The sequence below is a fragment of the Monodelphis domestica genome, chromosome 6, assembly GCF_027887165.1.
Source record: "Monodelphis domestica isolate mMonDom1 chromosome 6, mMonDom1.pri, whole genome shotgun sequence".
Classification (NCBI taxonomy): domain Eukaryota; kingdom Metazoa; phylum Chordata; class Mammalia; order Didelphimorphia; family Didelphidae; genus Monodelphis; species Monodelphis domestica.
Window position 1 is genome coordinate 209,240,384 of NC_077232.1, and position 19,977 is coordinate 209,260,360.

Genomic DNA, 19,977 nt, shown 5'->3' on the forward strand with positions numbered 1-19,977 from the left:
GGGTTTTAAAAAAATAAAAATAAAAATAAAAATAAAATAAAATAAAAATACTGTTCAAAATCTTGCACATCCTTATCAGTAAAATTTGACAAAATATTTTCATTCAAAATTAATATTACTTTTAGATATCATCTCTCTGCCTCTTTCTTCTACTACAAAATAAAGATTATAATTGCATCTAACTCAAAAAATGATTATAAAAATCAAATGAGATAAAATCTTTAAAACCCTTAGTATAGTGCCAGCATATAGTAACCACTTAATAAACACTGATTCCCTTTACCTTATCCTATCCATTTAGCAAATGCATCAAATATTTGACCAAACTGTTATTTAGGGTCCTATAGTCTTCTTGCTATATTACAGGTGATTTACATTGGTTAAATTTATCCATGAAATTATCATATTCTGGGGATATGTTCATTCTTCAACATATTTCCTATTTTTCACTGTCAATAACTAATATGAATAATGTAAGATGAGTTGTTGCAATTCTGTCATATTTTTTGTCATTTGTAAAATGAAGAGGTTAGACTAGATGGTTTCTGAATTATATTACAGTTCTATAAAGGATTAGAAGTCCTTTTTATATTATTTTTATTGCTTTAGTCTTGTGCTAATTTGCTCTATCAAGTTAATGATCTACCTGTACACAGCTGATTCATAAATGACTTTTGCATTACTAATGTAAAAGCTTGTAAAATCAAGTCAACAGGCATATTAATAATCTATTATTTACCAGTCACTATGCTAAGTACTGAGGATAAGAAGGAGGCAAAAAACATTCCAATGAGAGAGATAATACAAGAATTATGTATAAACAACATATATACAGGATAAATTGGACATAATTACCTAGAGAAGTCACTAGCATTAAGGAGACCTGAAAAGATTCTTGCAGAAGCTGGAATTTATTTGAGACTTGGAGGAAGGCAATAAATCCAGGAAGCAGAGATGGGAAGGAAGAGAATTTCAGGTATGAGGGACAGCCAGTGACGAAGCACAAAGTAAAGAGATGGAAGGTCTTATTTGAGAAATAGGAGCTAAGCTTATAAAATACTTGGATGTAAGAATACTGGAAAAGTAAGAAGGGACCAGATTATGAAAGACTTTAAAAGCCCCAAAGATGAACTTATATTTAATCCTAGACACAAAAGGGAACCATTGGAGTTTATTGAATAGGCTATATTATGGGACGTGGTCAGACCTGAGTTTCAGAAAGATCATTGATAACTTTGATAACTGAAAGGAAAATGGACTGAAGTGGTGAGAGACCAATCAGAAAGCCTTAATAATAATTTATGGAGATAAGGACCTATATACCATGGTAGTGGCACTCTCATATGATAGAAGGGAATTCAAAAAAAAGATACTGGAATGGTAGAATCAACCAGATGTGGCAAAGATTGGATATGCATTATGGGAGAGGGTAAGGAGTCTAGCATGGCATCTAAGTTGCGACTTTGGTTGATTGGGAGATGTTGATGCCATCAATGTGTAACAGGAAGCTAGGAAGAAGGGAGAGTTTAGAGGAATGGTCTAGTTTTTGACATGTTTAGTTTAATAATTATACAAGATATATATTTCAATATAGTCAATAAGCAATTGGAATTTTGAGACTAAAGATCAGCAGAGAGGTTAGGGCTGGATACATAAATCTGAGAATCATTTGCATAGAGATATTAATTGAATCTATGGGAACTAATGAGATGATGAACTGAAATGTAATATAGGGCAAAAAAAGCCCAGAACAAAATCTTGGGGAAAATCTATGGTTTGTGGATGTGGCCTCAAGATTCATCAAAAGATAAATAGTCAGAGAGGTAGGACAACCAAGAGAGAGCCAATGTCATAAAATCTAAGAGAAAAGAACATATTAAAGAGAAAATCAAGTGTAAGATTACAGTGAGGTAAAGAGGGCCAAGGACTGAACAAATGTAATTTGATTTGGTAATTAAGATATCATTGTCAACTTTGGAAAAAGTAGTTTCTGTTAAATGATGACATTCAAAGCCATACTATCGATTTCACTATTTTATGTGTGCTGTTATTTAGTGCTTGCCATATCCAAGTACTTTCCATTATTTTTAATGCTTGATGTGAGTCTGCATATATTTAAGTATTTTTCCACTCCCAATCCCACTTATTTCAACATATTTCTAAGCATCACTTATTCCTTTCTTTGCATTTAAGTTACTCAGTATCAAAGTGTTTGGTAATTTAATTTGGAGGATCTTATCTAGTTTTTTTTCTGAGTTTCTGCTCTCTCTTCAACTTCTAAAATAATTGTTGCATTAACTTTAATTTCTTTCACAATTACTTTTTTTTCAATTGCTGATCTTGTAGCTGACAATACAAGATAACTGAATGTCCCACATAAAGATAATGTGGCTTTGGGACATAAGATAAAACCAAGCCTATCAATTTCTTTACTTGACTTAATGAGGCAAATGTGTGCTCTGCTCTTCCTTTGAGCTGGAATTTCCTTCAGTTCTCTGATTTCCTTTAGAGTGAAAACCCCAAAATTTCAAAGATGAAGTTCCTCCAAGAGGAGGTTGACCCATAAATCATAGGTCAAAGACCCCACAGGCAAGATACAGTTAATAGATGATCAAAGAACTACATGATTTAAAAACCCTTTTCTGCTATTCTGCCAATATTATTGCCAAAACAGAAAGAGGCTGCAAGGAAATGGAGGTCATTTTTTATATTCTTTATTTCTTGGGTTGCCATAGACAAAGCTTTAATCACCCAAGTGTCCAGTCCATGAACTTGTCTGATTGCAGATTATAATACTCAAAGCCAAAAGGACAATATATACAGTGAATTCAATGGCATGAATAGAAAGATTGTTAAAAAACAAACAGCTATATTCTGAGAAAGAGAAGGAACAATAATGGTCCCAAAGATCACATAATGAATTATACATTCCTTATCTTGTTATAGGATCAGGGAAGATTCAGAACATCATATTGTACCTATTATCTGACTCAGGGACTGTCAGTCCTTTTTTGTTTAACCTTTTTCTTTGCAACAAGTAAGAGTTCAATTTGGGGTGGAAAGAGGGTGGGAGAAGGGAGGTGGCCATCAGGAAATGAAAGGCATCAATACAACTTATTTTGTAATAACATTCCCAAAAGATAGCTGTCATTCAAGATATTGAAACATTAGTGAGGCACTATAGAATTGAAAAGTTATTACTAAATTGAGTTGAAGGATAAATGATCAAAATGACAAGTCAATAATGGGGAAGAGAACATTTATTTAACATCAGCAATGCTACCTTTGCTTCAGCATCTGTGACATTGCATGCTCTGGAAGCCAACAACATGAGCCGTAGGATCAGGGTCATGCTGAGGGGGAACTGGCCTTTCAGTTCTGGTACTTTGGATTTAATAAGTTTTTCTATTTTCGGCAATGGAATATCATAGAAAAACACATTTCCCAGAAAATCTTGACCCCGTCTTCCTGCACGTCCGGACATCTAGAAAAGAAAGAGCATAATGTATAGTGTTCCTAGATAATATTTTTATGAAGATATTACATCTGTAATTTGACATTAATTATATTGAAGGAAGTTAATAGTACATTTGCAAGTGCATTGATGCAACAAGAATCATGGCCAATTTATGCAGGACTTTGTGGAAAGATCCCAATAACTGAGAAAAATGAAAAATTTCCTGTGATCATTTATTCATTCAAAGCAGTGATTAAACTCTTTCTATATGAATAGAATTCCAAGGATAAAAAGGAGAAAGGCCACCCCTCCAGGCCCTAAAAAAGATCACCACCTAATAGGAGAATAAAATATAAACAACTCACCATAGCAGATAGGAATACAGATTGGACCAGAGGTTTCTTTCTTATTTTGAATTCATAAATATGAAAAAAATTCTCTACCAATGTTGTTCTACATCTTCTCCACAATCTATAGTCCTAGAAAGTTAACTAGAGAACTAAAAGATTGAAGGATATGTCCAGGATCTCACACCAGGGCACCCTTTTTTCAAAGTAAGCTCTCTCTCCATTGTCCCTTTGCTACTACAGTCATAATTAGAAGGGACTAAAAGAACAGCTGTATTGTACTGACTCCTAAAAATGAGCTTGTAATTTAATGAAAGCTCCAATATGCCTGGAGAACTTAAGGGAAAATTTCTAGACGAGGAAATATAAATTCTACCTGAGTCTAGTGAAATATAAATCGAGACCATGACCTGTGGGAATTAAGTGATTCTAAGAAAACTATTGGAAGAAGTAAGCTGAAAATTAAGGTTTTACAAAAGTGATTCCCAGAGATCAATTTCGAGAGAAGAATATTCTAAGCAAAAGTAACAGCTGCAAAATGACCATCATGGCAAATCAGAAAAAGGTAAAACTAACCAGAAAAAATAATCACAACTCCTTTCTAAATGGCACAATATGGTTTAGAAGTCAACTATATAGGATTATGTAGTTATAAAGCAAGTCCTTCCTAACAACTGTAAAATAAAGAAGGAAGCTGAAGGTGAAAAGGTAAAGTGAATTAAAGGTTCAAGTTCACATGGCTAAAGGCAGCACACCGAATAGAGCTCAAGGGCTAAAGTCAAGAAGAATCATCTTTCAAAGTTCACACTGGACCTGTGATAAAGGATGAAAGGTTTGCAAAAACTGAGAGATGCAAACCTCAGAGTGATTGACAGGAGCATGTGACTAAGGGTCACATGGGAGCCTGAGGTTAGACATCTGAAGAAAGATTCTATGTCCAACTGACTTCTCTCCTGGAAGGACCTGAGTGTAAGGCTTGGAAGAGATTTTTCTCCTGAGACCAAAAGAGTAAAGAGGTTTTTGGATCTGGCTGCTGGCAGCATCAGTAAGAAGATCTCTGGATCTGCTTGGATAGCAACCAACTGAAGATCCTGGCCCATTTGATAGGATGCCTGGTGTGAGACTTGGATATTGGAAAGTTAATACTTAGCTAATAAGATAGTTTAGATAGTTTACTCCTAAACCCTTGTTCCTTCCTACCCTCCCAACCAATAAATTTGATTTTTTTATATGTTCCCTCTTGTTCTTTCCTCACCCAAAATCCCATCATAACAGACCTCATACACTTAATAGGTATGATCCTGGGTAAGTGACTTAGCTGTTTGCCTCAGATTTCTCAGCTGGAGAAGGTAATGATAACCACTCCAATAACTTTGCCAAGAAAATCTCAAATGGAGTCATGAAGAGTTAGAATAAAACGAATGACTGAATAACAATGACAAAGTAGACAGAGCTTTGGATTTTGCAATCAGAGGACATTAATTATAATTCTAGTTCAACCATACAAAACCAAATAGAAAGTTGTGATATGTCATAGTTCCTGGACTCATTGATTTTAAAAACTTGTAGAGAGATATAGGATATATAGTGTTGCATATAATGCAAAGTTGATTGGTTGGTTGATTATTGTTCTTTGTACTTGAAGAGGGCCAAATTGACACCATGATGGTGGGGTCTATGTACAGTATTTCTTACTTCAGCTAATCAAACCAATATGAGCTTTGAAGCCTCTACCATAGATCAGGCACAAATAGTCCATATCAACTAAGTCTGTCATCTCATGTTCTTTTTGGGATAATGTGATTTTGCTTTGCTCATAGAGCACAATGCCTTCTTTGATGTGAGCATACCATACTAGATGGTCCTATGTGAGTGTTTCCCATTTCTCACAAAAGATAAAGTTCTTCAGAGAATTTGAATGTGTCCTTATACCATTCCTTCAGAACTCTGTGTTAGCACTTGTCTTAAGTGAGTTTTCTGAAAAAATGGTCTATTGGGGAAATGTGTGGTTGGTATTTCAACATGACCAGATCATAGGAGTGTGTTTTCTGGAGTAAAGTTTGAATGCTTGGCAATTTAGCTCAAGAAAGGACCTTATCTTGCCAGGTAATATTCAGAATCTTCTTAAGAAAATTTAAATGGAAGCAATTCAATTTCCTGCATGGCATTAGTATACTTCCCAGGATTTACAGGGTTACTGCAATGTTAGCATAACCGCTCTATAGACCTTAAGTTTGATAGGTGGCCTAATGTCTCTTCTCTCTCCCACTATTTCCTTCAGAGACTTCCAGAGCTGGCTCTGACAATGTAGACATCAACTTCATCATCTATGTGCACATTCCTGGGGACTATACTGCCAAGCCAAATAAATTTTCCCATAGCATTCAAAATTTCTCCATTTCTTGTAACCAGTGATTCCATGTATGGATGGTTCAGTGCATTAGTGCAGAACCTGATTTTTTATTGTTCACTGTCAGGCAAAAATAAGCAAAAGCAGCAGAGATTTAATCCATATTCTATTGTATCTCAACCTCAGAGACTGCATTGGGTGTATAATCATCTGCAAATAGGAAGCCAAGTACCAGTACTCTCCTTCCACTTTAGTCAAATTAAATAATTTACTGTCAGAGTGGTAGCTAATCTTGATGCTATTTTCATCCTCATTGAAAGTGTTCTGACAACAATGCTGAAAATGTCCTGCTAAAAAGCATAAAAGGACACTGCCCAACTTCACTCTTTTGGTGACTAGGAGAGCACAGGGGCATCAATCCATTATCCAGAACCTATGCAAGCACATAGTCATGGAACCGGCCTATAATATGCAATAATTCTTTAAAAAAACAAATTTTGCCAAGATCTTCCACAAGCTTTTTCTACTGACAGCATTAGAAGCCTTATTCAGATTGTCAAAAGTTGTGTCCATACCTCTATTCCACTCCTGGAACTTCTCCTAGAGTTTTCAGGCAGTCAACATCATGTTGACCATTCCTCAGCCAATTCTGAAGCCACGTTGGCTTTGGGAAGATGACCATCTTCCAGGTGAAGGACCAGAAAGTAAGGAAGACTTTGGCAAGCATCTTGCTAGCAATGCCTAAGAGACAGATTCCCTTTCTCCACTGATTGTTATAGGAGAGCCTATTTACTTCCAGAGGTGGAAAACAGAAGCCTCCTTGATATAGGGGATAAACTCCTTTTGCCATACAAGCCTGTAGATTTCAGTCACCTTTTATATGAACAGTGGAACACCTTGACTTATGAATCTCTGCTGGATTAGAATCAGCAACTAAGGGCTTTACTACCTGAAAGAAGTCCAATAACATTCAAAATCTCTCAATCATTTGAAAATTCAGTTAGAGTGAGATTGATTTCAACCAGAGTAATATAGTCAATGGCTTCAGCACTGATTGAGTATCATCTTTTGAGACCACTATGTAAGTATTCAGCCTGCATCTCCAGGATTGTGTCCTTATCATTGATCAGTATGACTTCCTCATTGTGCTCAGTGTTTTACCTTTGGGCTATAATGAATATTAAGAGGCAAGAAAAATGTACCATTCAGGACTCGAACTCAGCCAGCAGAATTGTAAAAAAGTCTGACAGCAAGCTGATTACTAGTCAACTCCACTAAATAGGATATGTACAGAGGATGACCACCATCCCAGGATATAAAATGGCTCGCAGATTTAGAAACAGAAGGGACTTCAGAGATTACCTACTCTAACACTCTCATTTTACAAACCAGGAAAGTGAATTCCAAAGAATCTAAGTGATTTGTTAAGGCTACATAAGTATTACATATTATGGTTGGAATTTGAGCCCAAGTCCTCTGTCTCCAAAACTATCATGATTTCTTCTATATCATGATACTGACGTTTTTCCCAACTTCAACAGATTCATGTACTGTCAGAAAAAATGTTGCTAGGACTGAGAGCATCAATTATCATCATACCTTTGGAGAAAGCAGCCGGACTACATAGGCATGATGTAAGAGAGAAAAAGGGAGAAGACTTCTTTATATGTATTTTGTATTTACTTAAGGATCATGGGATTATACAGCTGGAATTCAAAGGAGCCTCAGAGGTTATCTTGTATAACACTATCATTTTCCAGGTGAGAAAGTGGAGGCCCAGGAAGATTAAGTTATTTCCCCAAGGTCATCCACTTAGTAACACTTAGAGGAAAAATTTGAGGGTAAATGCTGAGAATCAAAAGCAAGGACTTTCCCATCTGTTCTGTTCTAAGAGAATGTGAGCTCCTTGAGGTATTGTTTGTATTTATATCCTCAGAGTGCCTGGCATATATTTTCACCTTAAATAATTGTTGAACTGAATTAAAAAGAACAGAATGGAATAAAATAGATGTGCTACTGGATAAAATTACTGTACCACCAAGAAGGTGAAAAAGATGGGGCAACCAGGCAACCCTCATTTTGGACACCTATAATCCAAGCTATGGAGAAATTAAGGTTGTCCGGTTGTCTTGACCTCCAGAGTTCTGAGGAGTGTGGGTATAATGGTTGAGTGTCTGCCCTAAGAATGGCAAAGTTCATCATCAGTGTAATGAGCCCCCAGGAATGGGTGCTTACTGGGGATGCCTATGGATGGATAAATTGGTCCAAGTGAAAAATGGAATAGGTGTTTCCTTGACAATCAAGGGTAGACTCATCACTTCCAAATGAGTGTAATGGAATGATCCAGTCTTAAATTAAATCTGAAAAAAATGAAAGCTTGAAAAGTAGGTTTGTACAAGATGATGAGGTGGTGACCTCATTAACATTCCACATACACAGTGACCATCTTCATAAGATTTAATATTCTCTTACTTGTCTATAATTCAAAGCATCCAAATAGATGGAGTTTTGAGCGAAAACCACAGATCGACATGGCATATTAATTCCTAAAGCAAGGGTGCCAGTAGCTGTCACAACCTAGGAAAAGAAAAAAGAAAAAAATATCTTTTACAGGAGAACATAGTTGCAAAACAAGACCAATGTGTCCTCTATAGTTTCTGAAACACTCTATGGACTGAAAGCCTATGCTGAAGATCTTACTACAAAAAGCCAGAGACAAATAACCTCCCTAAAATAGAATGAATGTACCCCAAAACATGGCTTTCAAAATCAGTGATTTCCTCCACTCCCACCTCCTGAGCTTTGTCTAGAGAAACTGTAACTCTACAGATCATTTTAAGTAGATACGTTATGCATAAGAAAATCCATTTCCGCAAAATTAATTGAAAAGGCCTAGAAAAAGCAGAAGGGGATGCTGAAAAGTTTTCTAAATATCAAAATATTTGGCCATATCTTCTGCACATCACATTGCAAACACAGAGTTGACTTCTTCTGTTCCATAGTTTTCTGCTAGTTACAACAGAAAAAAAAAATCATTCTTCAACTGTTCTAACCAATATTTGTGTTGAAGCTGTTGATAAAACCTAACTCCATTGATAAAAATGTGACATGTGATATGTGCAATATGCTAATTTGATTTGCTTAATTCTGCTTTCCTGTTACCAGGAAAGATTCTGTTGATACAAATTGCAAAATGATAGTAATGTTTTTAAAAGCATTAATTAAATGCTTTTAAGAAATGTGACCTACATCATTCAGATTTTTGTCATTGAGATTATAGCATATTTATTCAGGATGTCCTAATTTTAATTAGCACAACCAAAACAAAGTTAAGATTGGATTCAACTAATACAAATAACTTGGGGGGAGTAAGAGTTTTATTTGTTAATTTTAGTTTAATTAATACAGGTCAAATTCACTGAATAATTATATAACAATTTCATTTTGACCCAGGATTTTATATTACCCACTAAAACTCTATCCTAATAGTCCATCATGGCAGAGAGGTAACTCGGGTGTTCCCAATAGGAATCAAGTTCCAATATGTATACTCAAGATACAAAATGTACTGAGTGATAATCTTTTATGCCTTTCCTTTAAGCAATGTGTTAAGAACATGTGAAAAAATATTTTGGTGCATGGGAGTACAAAGAAGTGTACTTTTTCTATAAATTAGTTGTGTGTATGTCATAAAAATTATTTGAAAATAACAAATAATGTAATATTTCTCACATTTGATTTTTTCAATTAATAACAATCTATTTTTCCTCTCCCACAACTACCCACTCTACACTGGAAAACTAAAATAAAATAATAACAAATTTGTCTATTCAAGAAAAATGATGGACACTTCCGGTCAAGATGGCAGCCTAGAGAAAGCTAAAGTTCAGATCTCTGGAAACCCTTCCCTACTGATCCTAAACTATATGCTCCTAGGGAACCGAAATTCAAAACGATCAACAGCATAGACCCTGGGAAGCCTCCTCCTGGACCTGGACCTGGATCAAAAGGTAAGGCCCCCCTCAAAAGCCAGAACCTGAGATCACTCGGACCTAAGGGGTAGGAGCGCAGAGTCCAAGGCTCCATTAAGCCACAGCCCGTCCCCCCTCAGAGAGCAGGGTCGTCTGAAACAACAGTAACCCTCCAGGCGGCAAGACAGCCTCAGGGCCAGCTATTCTGAAGGCAACTTCCGGAAAGCAACCCGACCCAGTCGAGGGGGCACCCAAACAGCAGACTCCCCGGGGGTGAGTGTAACCTCCTGGCCGGTTCCTTCCATTCCAGTTCCAGTGAAAGTCACTGCCTTAAGGCATACTCTGTTCAACTCAGGGAAAGCTCATAGAAAGGACAATCTGCCCAGGACTAAAGCCTCTGAACACCAGACAGAGATAAGAAAAGCTAATCCTCCCCATTCAGAGATGGCAAACTCCACAGAAGCACAGAAGCCCAAAAATCCCAAGAAAAATAAGAAGAAAGGGGTGACTTTGGACATATTCTACAGAGCCAAAATACAAAATACAGAGGAGATAGAATACAACACACAAGAAAATGCTCCGAAACCTTCCAAAGGAAATGGAAACTCTCCACAAACCCATGAAGAATTTGAATCAGAAATGACAAAAAAGATGGAAGCCTTCTGGGAGGAAAAGTGGGAAATAATGCAAAAGAAATTCACGCATCTACAAAACCAGTTTGACCAAACTGAAAAGGAAAACCAGGCTTTAAAGGCCAGAATCAGGCAGCTGGAAGACAAAGATCATGTAAAAGAGCAAGAATTAATAAAGCAAAGCCAAAATACCAAGAAATTAGAAGAGAACATAAAATATCTCACCAACAAGGTGACAGATCTGGAAAATAGAGGGAGGAGAGATAATTTAAGAATAATTGGACTTCCAGAAAAGCCAGAAATAAACACCAAACTCGACATTATGATACAAGATATAATCAAAGAAAATTGCCCAGAGATTCTAGAACAAGGGGGTAATGCAGCCACTGAGAGAGCTCACAGAACACCTTCTACACTAAACCCCCAAAAGACAACTCCCAGGAATGTAATTGCCAAATTCCAAAACTCTCAAACAAAAGAAAAAAATCCTACAGGAAGCCAGAAAAAGACAATTTAGATATAAAGGAATGCCAATCAGGGTTACACAAGACCTTGCAAGTTCTACTCTGAATGAACATAAGGCATGGAACATGATCTTCAGAAAGGCAAGAGAGCTGGGTCTTCAACCAAGAATCAGCTACCCAGCAAAACTGACTATATACTTCCAAGGGAAAGTATGGGCATTCAACAAAATAGAAGCTTTCCAACTTTTTGCAAAGAAAAGACCAGAGCTCTGTGGAAAGTTTGATACCGAAAAACAAAGAGCAAGGAATACCTGAAAATGTAAATATTAAGGAAAGGGGAAAGGAGAAAAATGTTATCTTCTTCTTTTATTCAAACTCTCTTCTATAAGGACTACATTTCTATCAATCTATGTATACTAACATGTGGGGGAAATGTAATGTATAAATAGGGGGCAAAGAAAGAACAAATAGAATAATCTTTCTCACACAAAGATTCACATGGGAAGGGGAGGGGAAGAAAACTCCTATAAGAAGGAGAGGAAGAGAGGGTTTTTTACTTAAACCTTAATCTCAGGGAAATCAACTCTGAGAGGGAAAAACATCCAGATCCATTGGGATCTTGAATTTTATCTGACCCAACAAGGGTAGGGAGAAGGGAAAACCAAGGGGGGGAGGGGGAGAGGGAAAACAAAAAGGGAGGGAAAGAGAGGGGGAGGGGGAGGGAACAAAAAAGGAGGGACTAAAAAGGGAAACATCAAGGGAGGGGACAAGGGGGACTGATTCAAAGTAAATCACTGGATTAAAGGTAGAGCCGAAGAAGAAAAGGTTAGAATTAGGGAAGGATATCAAAATGCCAGGGAGTCCACAAATGACAATCATAACTTTAAACGTGAATGGGATGAACTCACCCATAAAACGTAGACGAATAGCAGAATGGATTAGAATCCAAAACCCTACCATATGTTGTCTTCAAGAAATACACATGAGGCGGGTTGACACCCACAAGGTCAGAATTAAAGGATGGAGTAAGACCTTCTGGGACTCAACTGACAGAAAGAAGGCAGGAGTGGTAATCATGATATCTCATGAAGCCAAAGCAAAAATAGGCCTGATCAAAAGGGACAGGGAAGGTAATTATATTTTGTTAAAAGGGACCTTAGACAATGAGGAAATATCATTAAACAACATGTATGCACCAAATAATATAGCACCCAAATTTCTAATGGAGAAACTAGGAGAATTGAAGGAAGAAATAGACTGTAAAACCTTATTAGTGGGAGACTTAAACCAACCATTATCAAATTTTGATAAATCAAATCAAAAAATAAATAAGAAAGAGGTAAAAGAAGTGAATGAAATCTTAGAAAAATTAGAATTAATAGACATATGGAGAAAAATAAATAGGGATAAAAAGGAATATACCTTCTTCTCAGCACCACATGGCACATTCACAAAAATTGACCATACATTAGGTCACAGAAACATAGCACACAAATGCAGAAAAGCAGAAATAATGAATGCAGGCTTCTCAGATCACAAGGCAATAAAACTAATGATTAGTAATGGTACATGGAAAACCAAATCTGAAACCAATTGGAAATTAAACAATATGATACTCCAAAATCATTTAGTTAAAGAAGAAATCATAGAAACAATTAATAATTTCATCGAGGAAAATGACAATGGCGAGACATCCTTTCAAACCTTTTGGGATGCAGCCAAAGCGGTAATCAGAGGTAAATTCTTATCCCTGAATGCTTATATTAACAAACTAGGGAGAGTAGAGATCAATCAATTGGAAATGCAAATGAAAAAACTGGAAAGCGATCAAATTAAAACCCCCCAGCAGAAAACCAAACTAGAAATCCTAAAAATTAAGGGAGAAATTAATAAAATCGAAAGTGATAGAACTATTGATTTAATAAATAATACAAGAAGCTGGTACTTTGAAAAAACAAACAAAATAGACAAAGTACTGGTCAATCTAATTAAAAAAAGGAAGGAAGAAAAGCAAATTAATAGCATCAAAGATGAAAAAGGGGACAGCACCTCCGATGAAGAGGAAATTAAGGCAATCATTAAAAATTACTTTGCCCAATTATATGGCAATAAATACACCAATTTAGGTGACATGGATGAATATATACAAAAATACAAACTGCCTAGACTAACAGAAGAAGAAATAGAATTCTTAAATAATCCCATATCAGAAAATGAAATCCAACAAGCCATCAAAGAACTTCCTAAGAAAAAATCCCCAGAGCCTGATGGATTCACCAGTGATTTCTATCAAATGTTCAGAGAACAGTTAGTCCCAATACTATACAAACTATTTGACATAATAAGCAAAGAGGGAGTTCTACCAAATTCCTTTTACGACACAAACATGGTACTGATTCCAAAACCAGGCAGGTCATAAACAGAGAAAGAAAACTATAGACCAATCTCCCTAATGAATATAGATGCAAAAATCTTAAATAGGATACTAGAAAAAAGACTCCAGCAAGTGATCAGAAGAGTCATTCACCATGATCAAGTAGGATTTATACCAGGGATGCAGGGCTGATTCAATATTAGGAAAACCATCCACATAACTGACCACATTAACAAGCAAACCAACAAGAACCACATGATTATCTCAATAGATGCAGAAAAAGCATTTGATAAAATACAACAGCCATTCCTATTAAAAACACTAGAAAGCATAGGAATAGAAGGGTCATTCCTAAAAATAATAAACAGTATATATCTAAAACCATCAGCTAATATCATCTGCAATGGGGATAAACTAGACGCATTCCCAATAAGATCAGGAATGAAACAAGGATGCCCATTATCACCTCTACTATTTGACATTGTACTAGAAACACTAGCAGTAGTAATTAGAGAAGTAAAATAAATTGAAGGCATCAAAATAGGCAAGGAGGAGACCAAGTTATCACTCTTTGCAGATGACATGATGGTCTACTTAAAGAATCCTAGAGATTCAACCAAAAAGCTAATTGAAATAATCAACAACTTTAGCAAAGTTGCAGGATACAAAATAAACCCACATAAATCATCAGCTTTTCTATATATCTCCAACACAGCTCAGCAGCAAAAACTAGAAAGAGAAATCCCATTCAAAATCACCTTAGACAAAATAAAATACCTAGGAATCTACCTCCCGAGACAAACACAGGAACTATATGAACACAACTACAAAACACTCTCCACCCAACTAAAACTAGACTTGAGCAATTGGAAAAACATTAACTGCTCATGGATAGGATGAGCCAATATAATAAAAATGACCAAACTTATTTTTCTATTTAGTGCCATACCCATTGAACTACCAAAATACTTCTTCACTGATTTACAAAAAACCATAACAAAATTCACTTGGAACAACAAAAGATCAAGGATATCCAGGGAAATAATGAAAAAAAAAACACATATGATGGGGGCCTTGCAGTCCCTGACCTTAAACTATATTACAAAGCAGCAGTCATCAAAACAATGTAGTACTGGCTAAGAAACAGAAAGGAAGATCAGTGGAATAGACTGGGGGAAAGCGACCTCAGTAAGACAGTATACGATAAACCCAAAGATCCCAGCTTTTGAGACAAAAATCCACTATTTGATAAAAACTGCTGGGAAAATTGGAAGACAGTGTGGGAGAGATTAGGAATAGATCAACACCTCACATCCTACACCAAGATAAATTCAAAATGGGTGAGTGACTTAAACATAAAGAAGGAAACCATAAGTAAATTGGGTAAACACAGAATAGTATATATATCAGATCTTTGGGAGGGGAAAGACTTTAAACCCAAGCAAGACATAGAAAGAATCACAAAATGTGAAATAAATAATTTTGACTACATCGAATTAAAAAGCTTTTGCGCAAACAAAACCAATGTAACTAAAATCAGAAGGAAAAACCAACTGGGAAACAATCTTCATAGAAACCTCTGACAAAGGTTTAATTACTCATATTTATAAAGAGCTAAATCAATTGGACAAAAAATCAAGCCATTCTCCAATTGATAAATGGGCAAGGGACATGGATAGGCAATTCTCAGATAAAGAAATCAAAACTATTAATAAGCACATGAAGAAGTGTTCTAAATCTCTTATAGTCAGAGAGATGCAAATCAAAACAACTCTGAGGTATCACCTCACACCTAGCAGATTGGCTAACATGACAGCAAAGGAAAGTAATGAATGCTGGAGGGGATGTGGCAAAGTAGGGACATTAATTCATTGCTGGTGGAGTTGTGAACTGATCCAACCATTCTGGAGGGCAATTTGGAACTATGCCCAAAGGGTGACAAAAGAATATCTACCCTTTGACCCAGCCATAGCACTGCTGGGTCTGTACCCCAAAGAGATAATGGACAAAAAGACTTGTACAAAAATATTCATAGCTGCGCTCTTTGTGGTGGCCCAAAACTGGAAAACGAGGGGATGCCCATCAATTGGGGAATGGCTGAACAAATTGTGGTATATGTTGGTGATGGAATAGTATTGTGCTAAAAGGAATAATAAAGTGGAGGAATTCCACAGAGACTGGAACAACCTCCAGGAAGTGATGCAGAGCGAGAGGAGCAGAATCAGGAGAACATTGTACACAGAGACTAATACACTGTGGTACAATCGAACGTAATGGATGTCTCCATTAGTGGCGGTGTAATGTCCCTGAACAATCTGCAGGGATCTAGGAGAAAAAAACACTATCCACAAGCAGAGGATAAACTGTGGGAGTAAAAACACCAATGAAAAGCAACTGCCTGAATACAGCGGTTGAGGGGACATGACAGAGGAGAGACTCTAAATGAACACTCTAATGCAAATATTATCAACATAGCAATGGGTTCAAATCAAGAAAACATGTAATGCCCAGTGGATTTATGCATCGGCTATGGGGGGTGAGGGGGGAAGAAAAGAAAATGATCTATGTCTTTAATGAATAATGCTTGGAAATGATCAATTAAAATATTAAAAAAAAAGAAAAATGATTTCTTTATTGAACATTAACTATGACCCAAAAATACCTCTCAGAATATTTCATTTAAAAAAAAAACTTAGGATCATAGATTTAGAGTTGGAAAGGGTCTTAGAGATCATTTGTACAAATCTCAAACTTTATAAGGAGAAACCTAGGCCCAAGAAGATAAGTGACTTGGTCAAGATCACATAGTAAGACATTTAGAATTTAAATCCAGATTTACTGGCTCCAAATCCAGCATATTTTCTACTGTAAATTGCTGACTTGTAGGTTATATCTAAATTATACAATTCAATTCATAAGAGGAGAAAAGCCAATCACAGGAGTTATTTAGTAGTTATTTTATAACTACAACTGAGATAAATTTTTCACAACCTTCACTGATGTAAGCTTAAGTAGTCCAAGGTTTCTTGATGTTCTTTGACCATCTGGTAAAGCTTATGGATCTTTCTTTTCAGAAGAATTTTTTTATTGTAAAATACACAGAATACCAAGGAGACAAATTATATTGAAATAAAGAGAACATTTTGATAATGATATGAAATTATGCCAAAGAGTTATAAAACTGTGTAAACCTTTTGACCCACTAATGGATTTGTTTCCTAAGGTGGTCAGGTTTAAAAGGAAAGAACCAAATATGTTCTAAAATATTTATAGCAACTCTTTGTGGTGGCAAAAAAATTAGAAATTGAGGTGATACCCAGAAATTGGGGAATGGCTAAACAAGTTGTGATACATGATAGTTGTGAAATATTGTGCCATAAGAAATGACAAGAAGGTTAATTTTTTAAAAGTAATGAAAATTCTGTGACATTATAAAGAATGAAATGAACAGAACCAAGAGAACATTATATACAGCAACAGAAAATTTGTTTGAAGAATGACTTGGGTATGTGCACCTCCAGAGAAAGAACTGATGAACAAAAAACCTCAAGATTATATGTGTGAGTGTGTGTGTCTTTCTGTCAAATGATGCTTTCTCAAATGGGGAGAGAAGAAAGAAGGAAGTTACAGGAGTATTTTAATATAATAAATTAAAAAAAAGAAAAGAAACAAAATATATATGTTTTTCTTATTCATGTTCATAGGCCTAGGTTTGGAATCCCTGATATAGATAAAACCTTCCATAGTTATTTCAAGAAGACTACATCTACTCTATAAGATAGCAGATGTTTTTTGAATGATACCAAAGCCATCATCCTACAACCCATGTGGTAATTAATATACCTAAACTTCAGTAGACTGAACCTCAGATAACAAGCATCCAGGTCTTCACCTAGAGTCTCTCAAAGTCATTCCAACTAGGACTTCCCAGTTTGTATTTCATCAGCATAGCTTCTGTGGATCCAAGGGCAGTACTGGGGAAGGACTTTACTGAAAGGTAATATTAATATACTGAAATGCAAAAATATTACTGACCCTGACAAATCCTTTTCTGAAGAGTATTTCAATGAACCGTCGTTCTTTGGCATCCAGAGAACCATGATGATATCCAATACCCCTCTTGGCCAGATTCTCTAATTCTTTACCTTTTCTTGTTTTTTTTATACTGTACAACATCATCTCCAAAGTCTAAAATAAATAAATAATTTTGGATAATTTATCACATTTTAGTACACTTTAAAACAGTCAGAAGATTCTATGAACAAAAATTTTATATTAAGAAATGTTATATCCTTATTCTATAAGAATTTAAATTAAATAATAAGAACATGATAATATAATTTATTAATTATAATGATAATTAATAATAATAAAATGATACTATATAAGATAGAGAACAGAGAAGAAAACAATTTGTCTCTTTGCTTCCTTACATCTACAATGTATCATTGCATAATGTCAGGACTACAAATTACGTCCCTGTTGGACACTTGACATCTGTGACAGGACAGATAGATACTCCTTAGACCAAATTTTCGTCTTCTAATGTAAAGTTTCATCACCCCTACCCCCATGCACACTATACTTAAAAGACACAGATTGCATCTGACTCCAAAATTCTGCCCTATAAGATCATCACTGACATATTGTAAGTAGACTTGGGTTCAAATTTAAATACTGTTATCTCACTAACAGTATGTTTGTTCTTGGGCAATTTGCCTAAGCTCACTGTGACTTACTTTTCTCAACCATAAAATAAAGCTCTTGCATCTACTCTAAGTTTCTTTCTAGATCCAAATGACATTAGTTTATTTCTAGTCAACTAGTTTCCCACACTTCTAAGACTCATTCAATCTGTAAGAAACACTGGACCACATTTTTTAGAAAAGTTATATGTAGCTAAGTGAAGTCTCTGGAATAGAGACTTGCTACCATTGTGAATTTCACTAAGTTTTGAGTAGAATTGAATTTGTAGGGACTATAATTATTAAGATAGGTTGCACTGGCAACCCAAAATAACTTATCAATAACAACTTCCATTTAAAATTCTCACCTCTGCGTCTATCACTTTTATGTTGGCATAAGTGCAGTCTGGAGGTATCTCAGTCTTCTTCTCCAACTTTTTTTGTAAAGCTGTGTGCTCAGCTTCACGTATTATGCTATGATCCATTCTTGAAGATCTTTTCAAGGCATTTTCAGGCCTTCCCCCCAACAAAAAAGATAATTTAAAAATGAATTTAGATTTTCTTTTTGGTTTCTAAAAGATTTGTTCTTATGTACAAAGGGCTTTAAAACACTGTCTGACTTTTGATCCAGCCATACCACTGCTGGGTTTATACCACAAAGAGATAATAAGGAAAAAGACTTGTACAAAAATATTTATAGCCATGTTCTTTGTGATAGGAAAAAATTGGAAAATGGGGGGATGCTCTTCAATTGGGGAATGTCTGAAAAATTGTGGTATATGTTGGTGATGGAATACTATTGTGCCCAAAGGAATAATGAACTGGAGGAATTCCATGTGAACTGGAATGACCTCTAGGAATTGATTCCAAGTGAGAGGAGCAGAACCAGGAAAACATAATACACAGAGACTGATACACTGTGGTACAATCAAATGCAATAGACTTCTCTACTATCAGCAATGCAATGATCCCAGACAATTCTGAGGGACTTATGAGAAAGAACACTATCCACATCCAGAAGAAGAACTGTGGGAGTAGAAACACAGAAGAAAAACAATTGTTTGATTACATTGGTCAATGGGGATATGATTGGGAATGTAGATTCTAAGTGATCATTCTAATGCAAATATTAATTCTATGGAAATGGGTCTTGATCAGTGACACATGTAAAATCCAGTGGAATTGCTTGCTGGATAAAGAGAGGGTGGAGGGGGAAGGAGGGGAGGAAAAGAACATGAAACATGTAACCATGGAAAAATATTCTAAATTAATTAATTAAATAACATTTCTCAATTAAAAAATAAAAGATTTGTTCTTTTCAACAAACTAAGTGAAATTGTTTTTTTTTTGTTTTGTTTACATAAATATTAAAGGAGTAACTCCATAAAGCAGTGAAACAATTAAAACATTAAATGAATACATATAGTCTTCTGTTCAACTTCTATTACAAGTCAGAATTATTTTGACCGAAAAGAGGCCTTGGAGATCATGATTAAATGGTATCTCTAAATCATAGCTTTTCAAAACACTGGTGATTTTACAATAAGTATATAGAGAAATAGGAGGGGAAAAGCATAGAACCATAAAGAAATCATTAAAATTAGAATGAGAAGATGAAAAGCCTGAGCATTTTTAAATATTAGATAAATATAAAAAGAAATTTTATTATTAAGATCTATTCCTACCTCCTTTGATTC

The 19,977-nt window shown here is 35.6% G+C and overlaps 1 protein-coding gene across 3 annotated transcripts in view; it reads right to left on the reverse strand.

Annotated features, from left to right (window-relative positions):
* LOC100021515 (probable ATP-dependent RNA helicase DDX60) overlaps nt 1-19,977 on the reverse strand; it is a 145,007-nt gene that overhangs the window by 22,087 nt on the left and 102,943 nt on the right. For all 3 annotated transcript variants that reach the window (XM_007496145.2, XM_007496144.2, XM_007496143.2), the window contains 4 exons: nt 18,649-18,796; nt 17,631-17,783; nt 8,627-8,731; nt 3,284-3,484 (listed from right to left, as the gene is read on the reverse strand). In XM_007496145.2, coding sequence (XP_007496207.2) covers nt 3,284-3,484; nt 8,627-8,731; nt 17,631-17,783; nt 18,649-18,796 — 607 coding nt within the window. The remainder of the gene's footprint in view (nt 1-3,283; nt 3,485-8,626; nt 8,732-17,630; nt 17,784-18,648; nt 18,797-19,977) is intronic.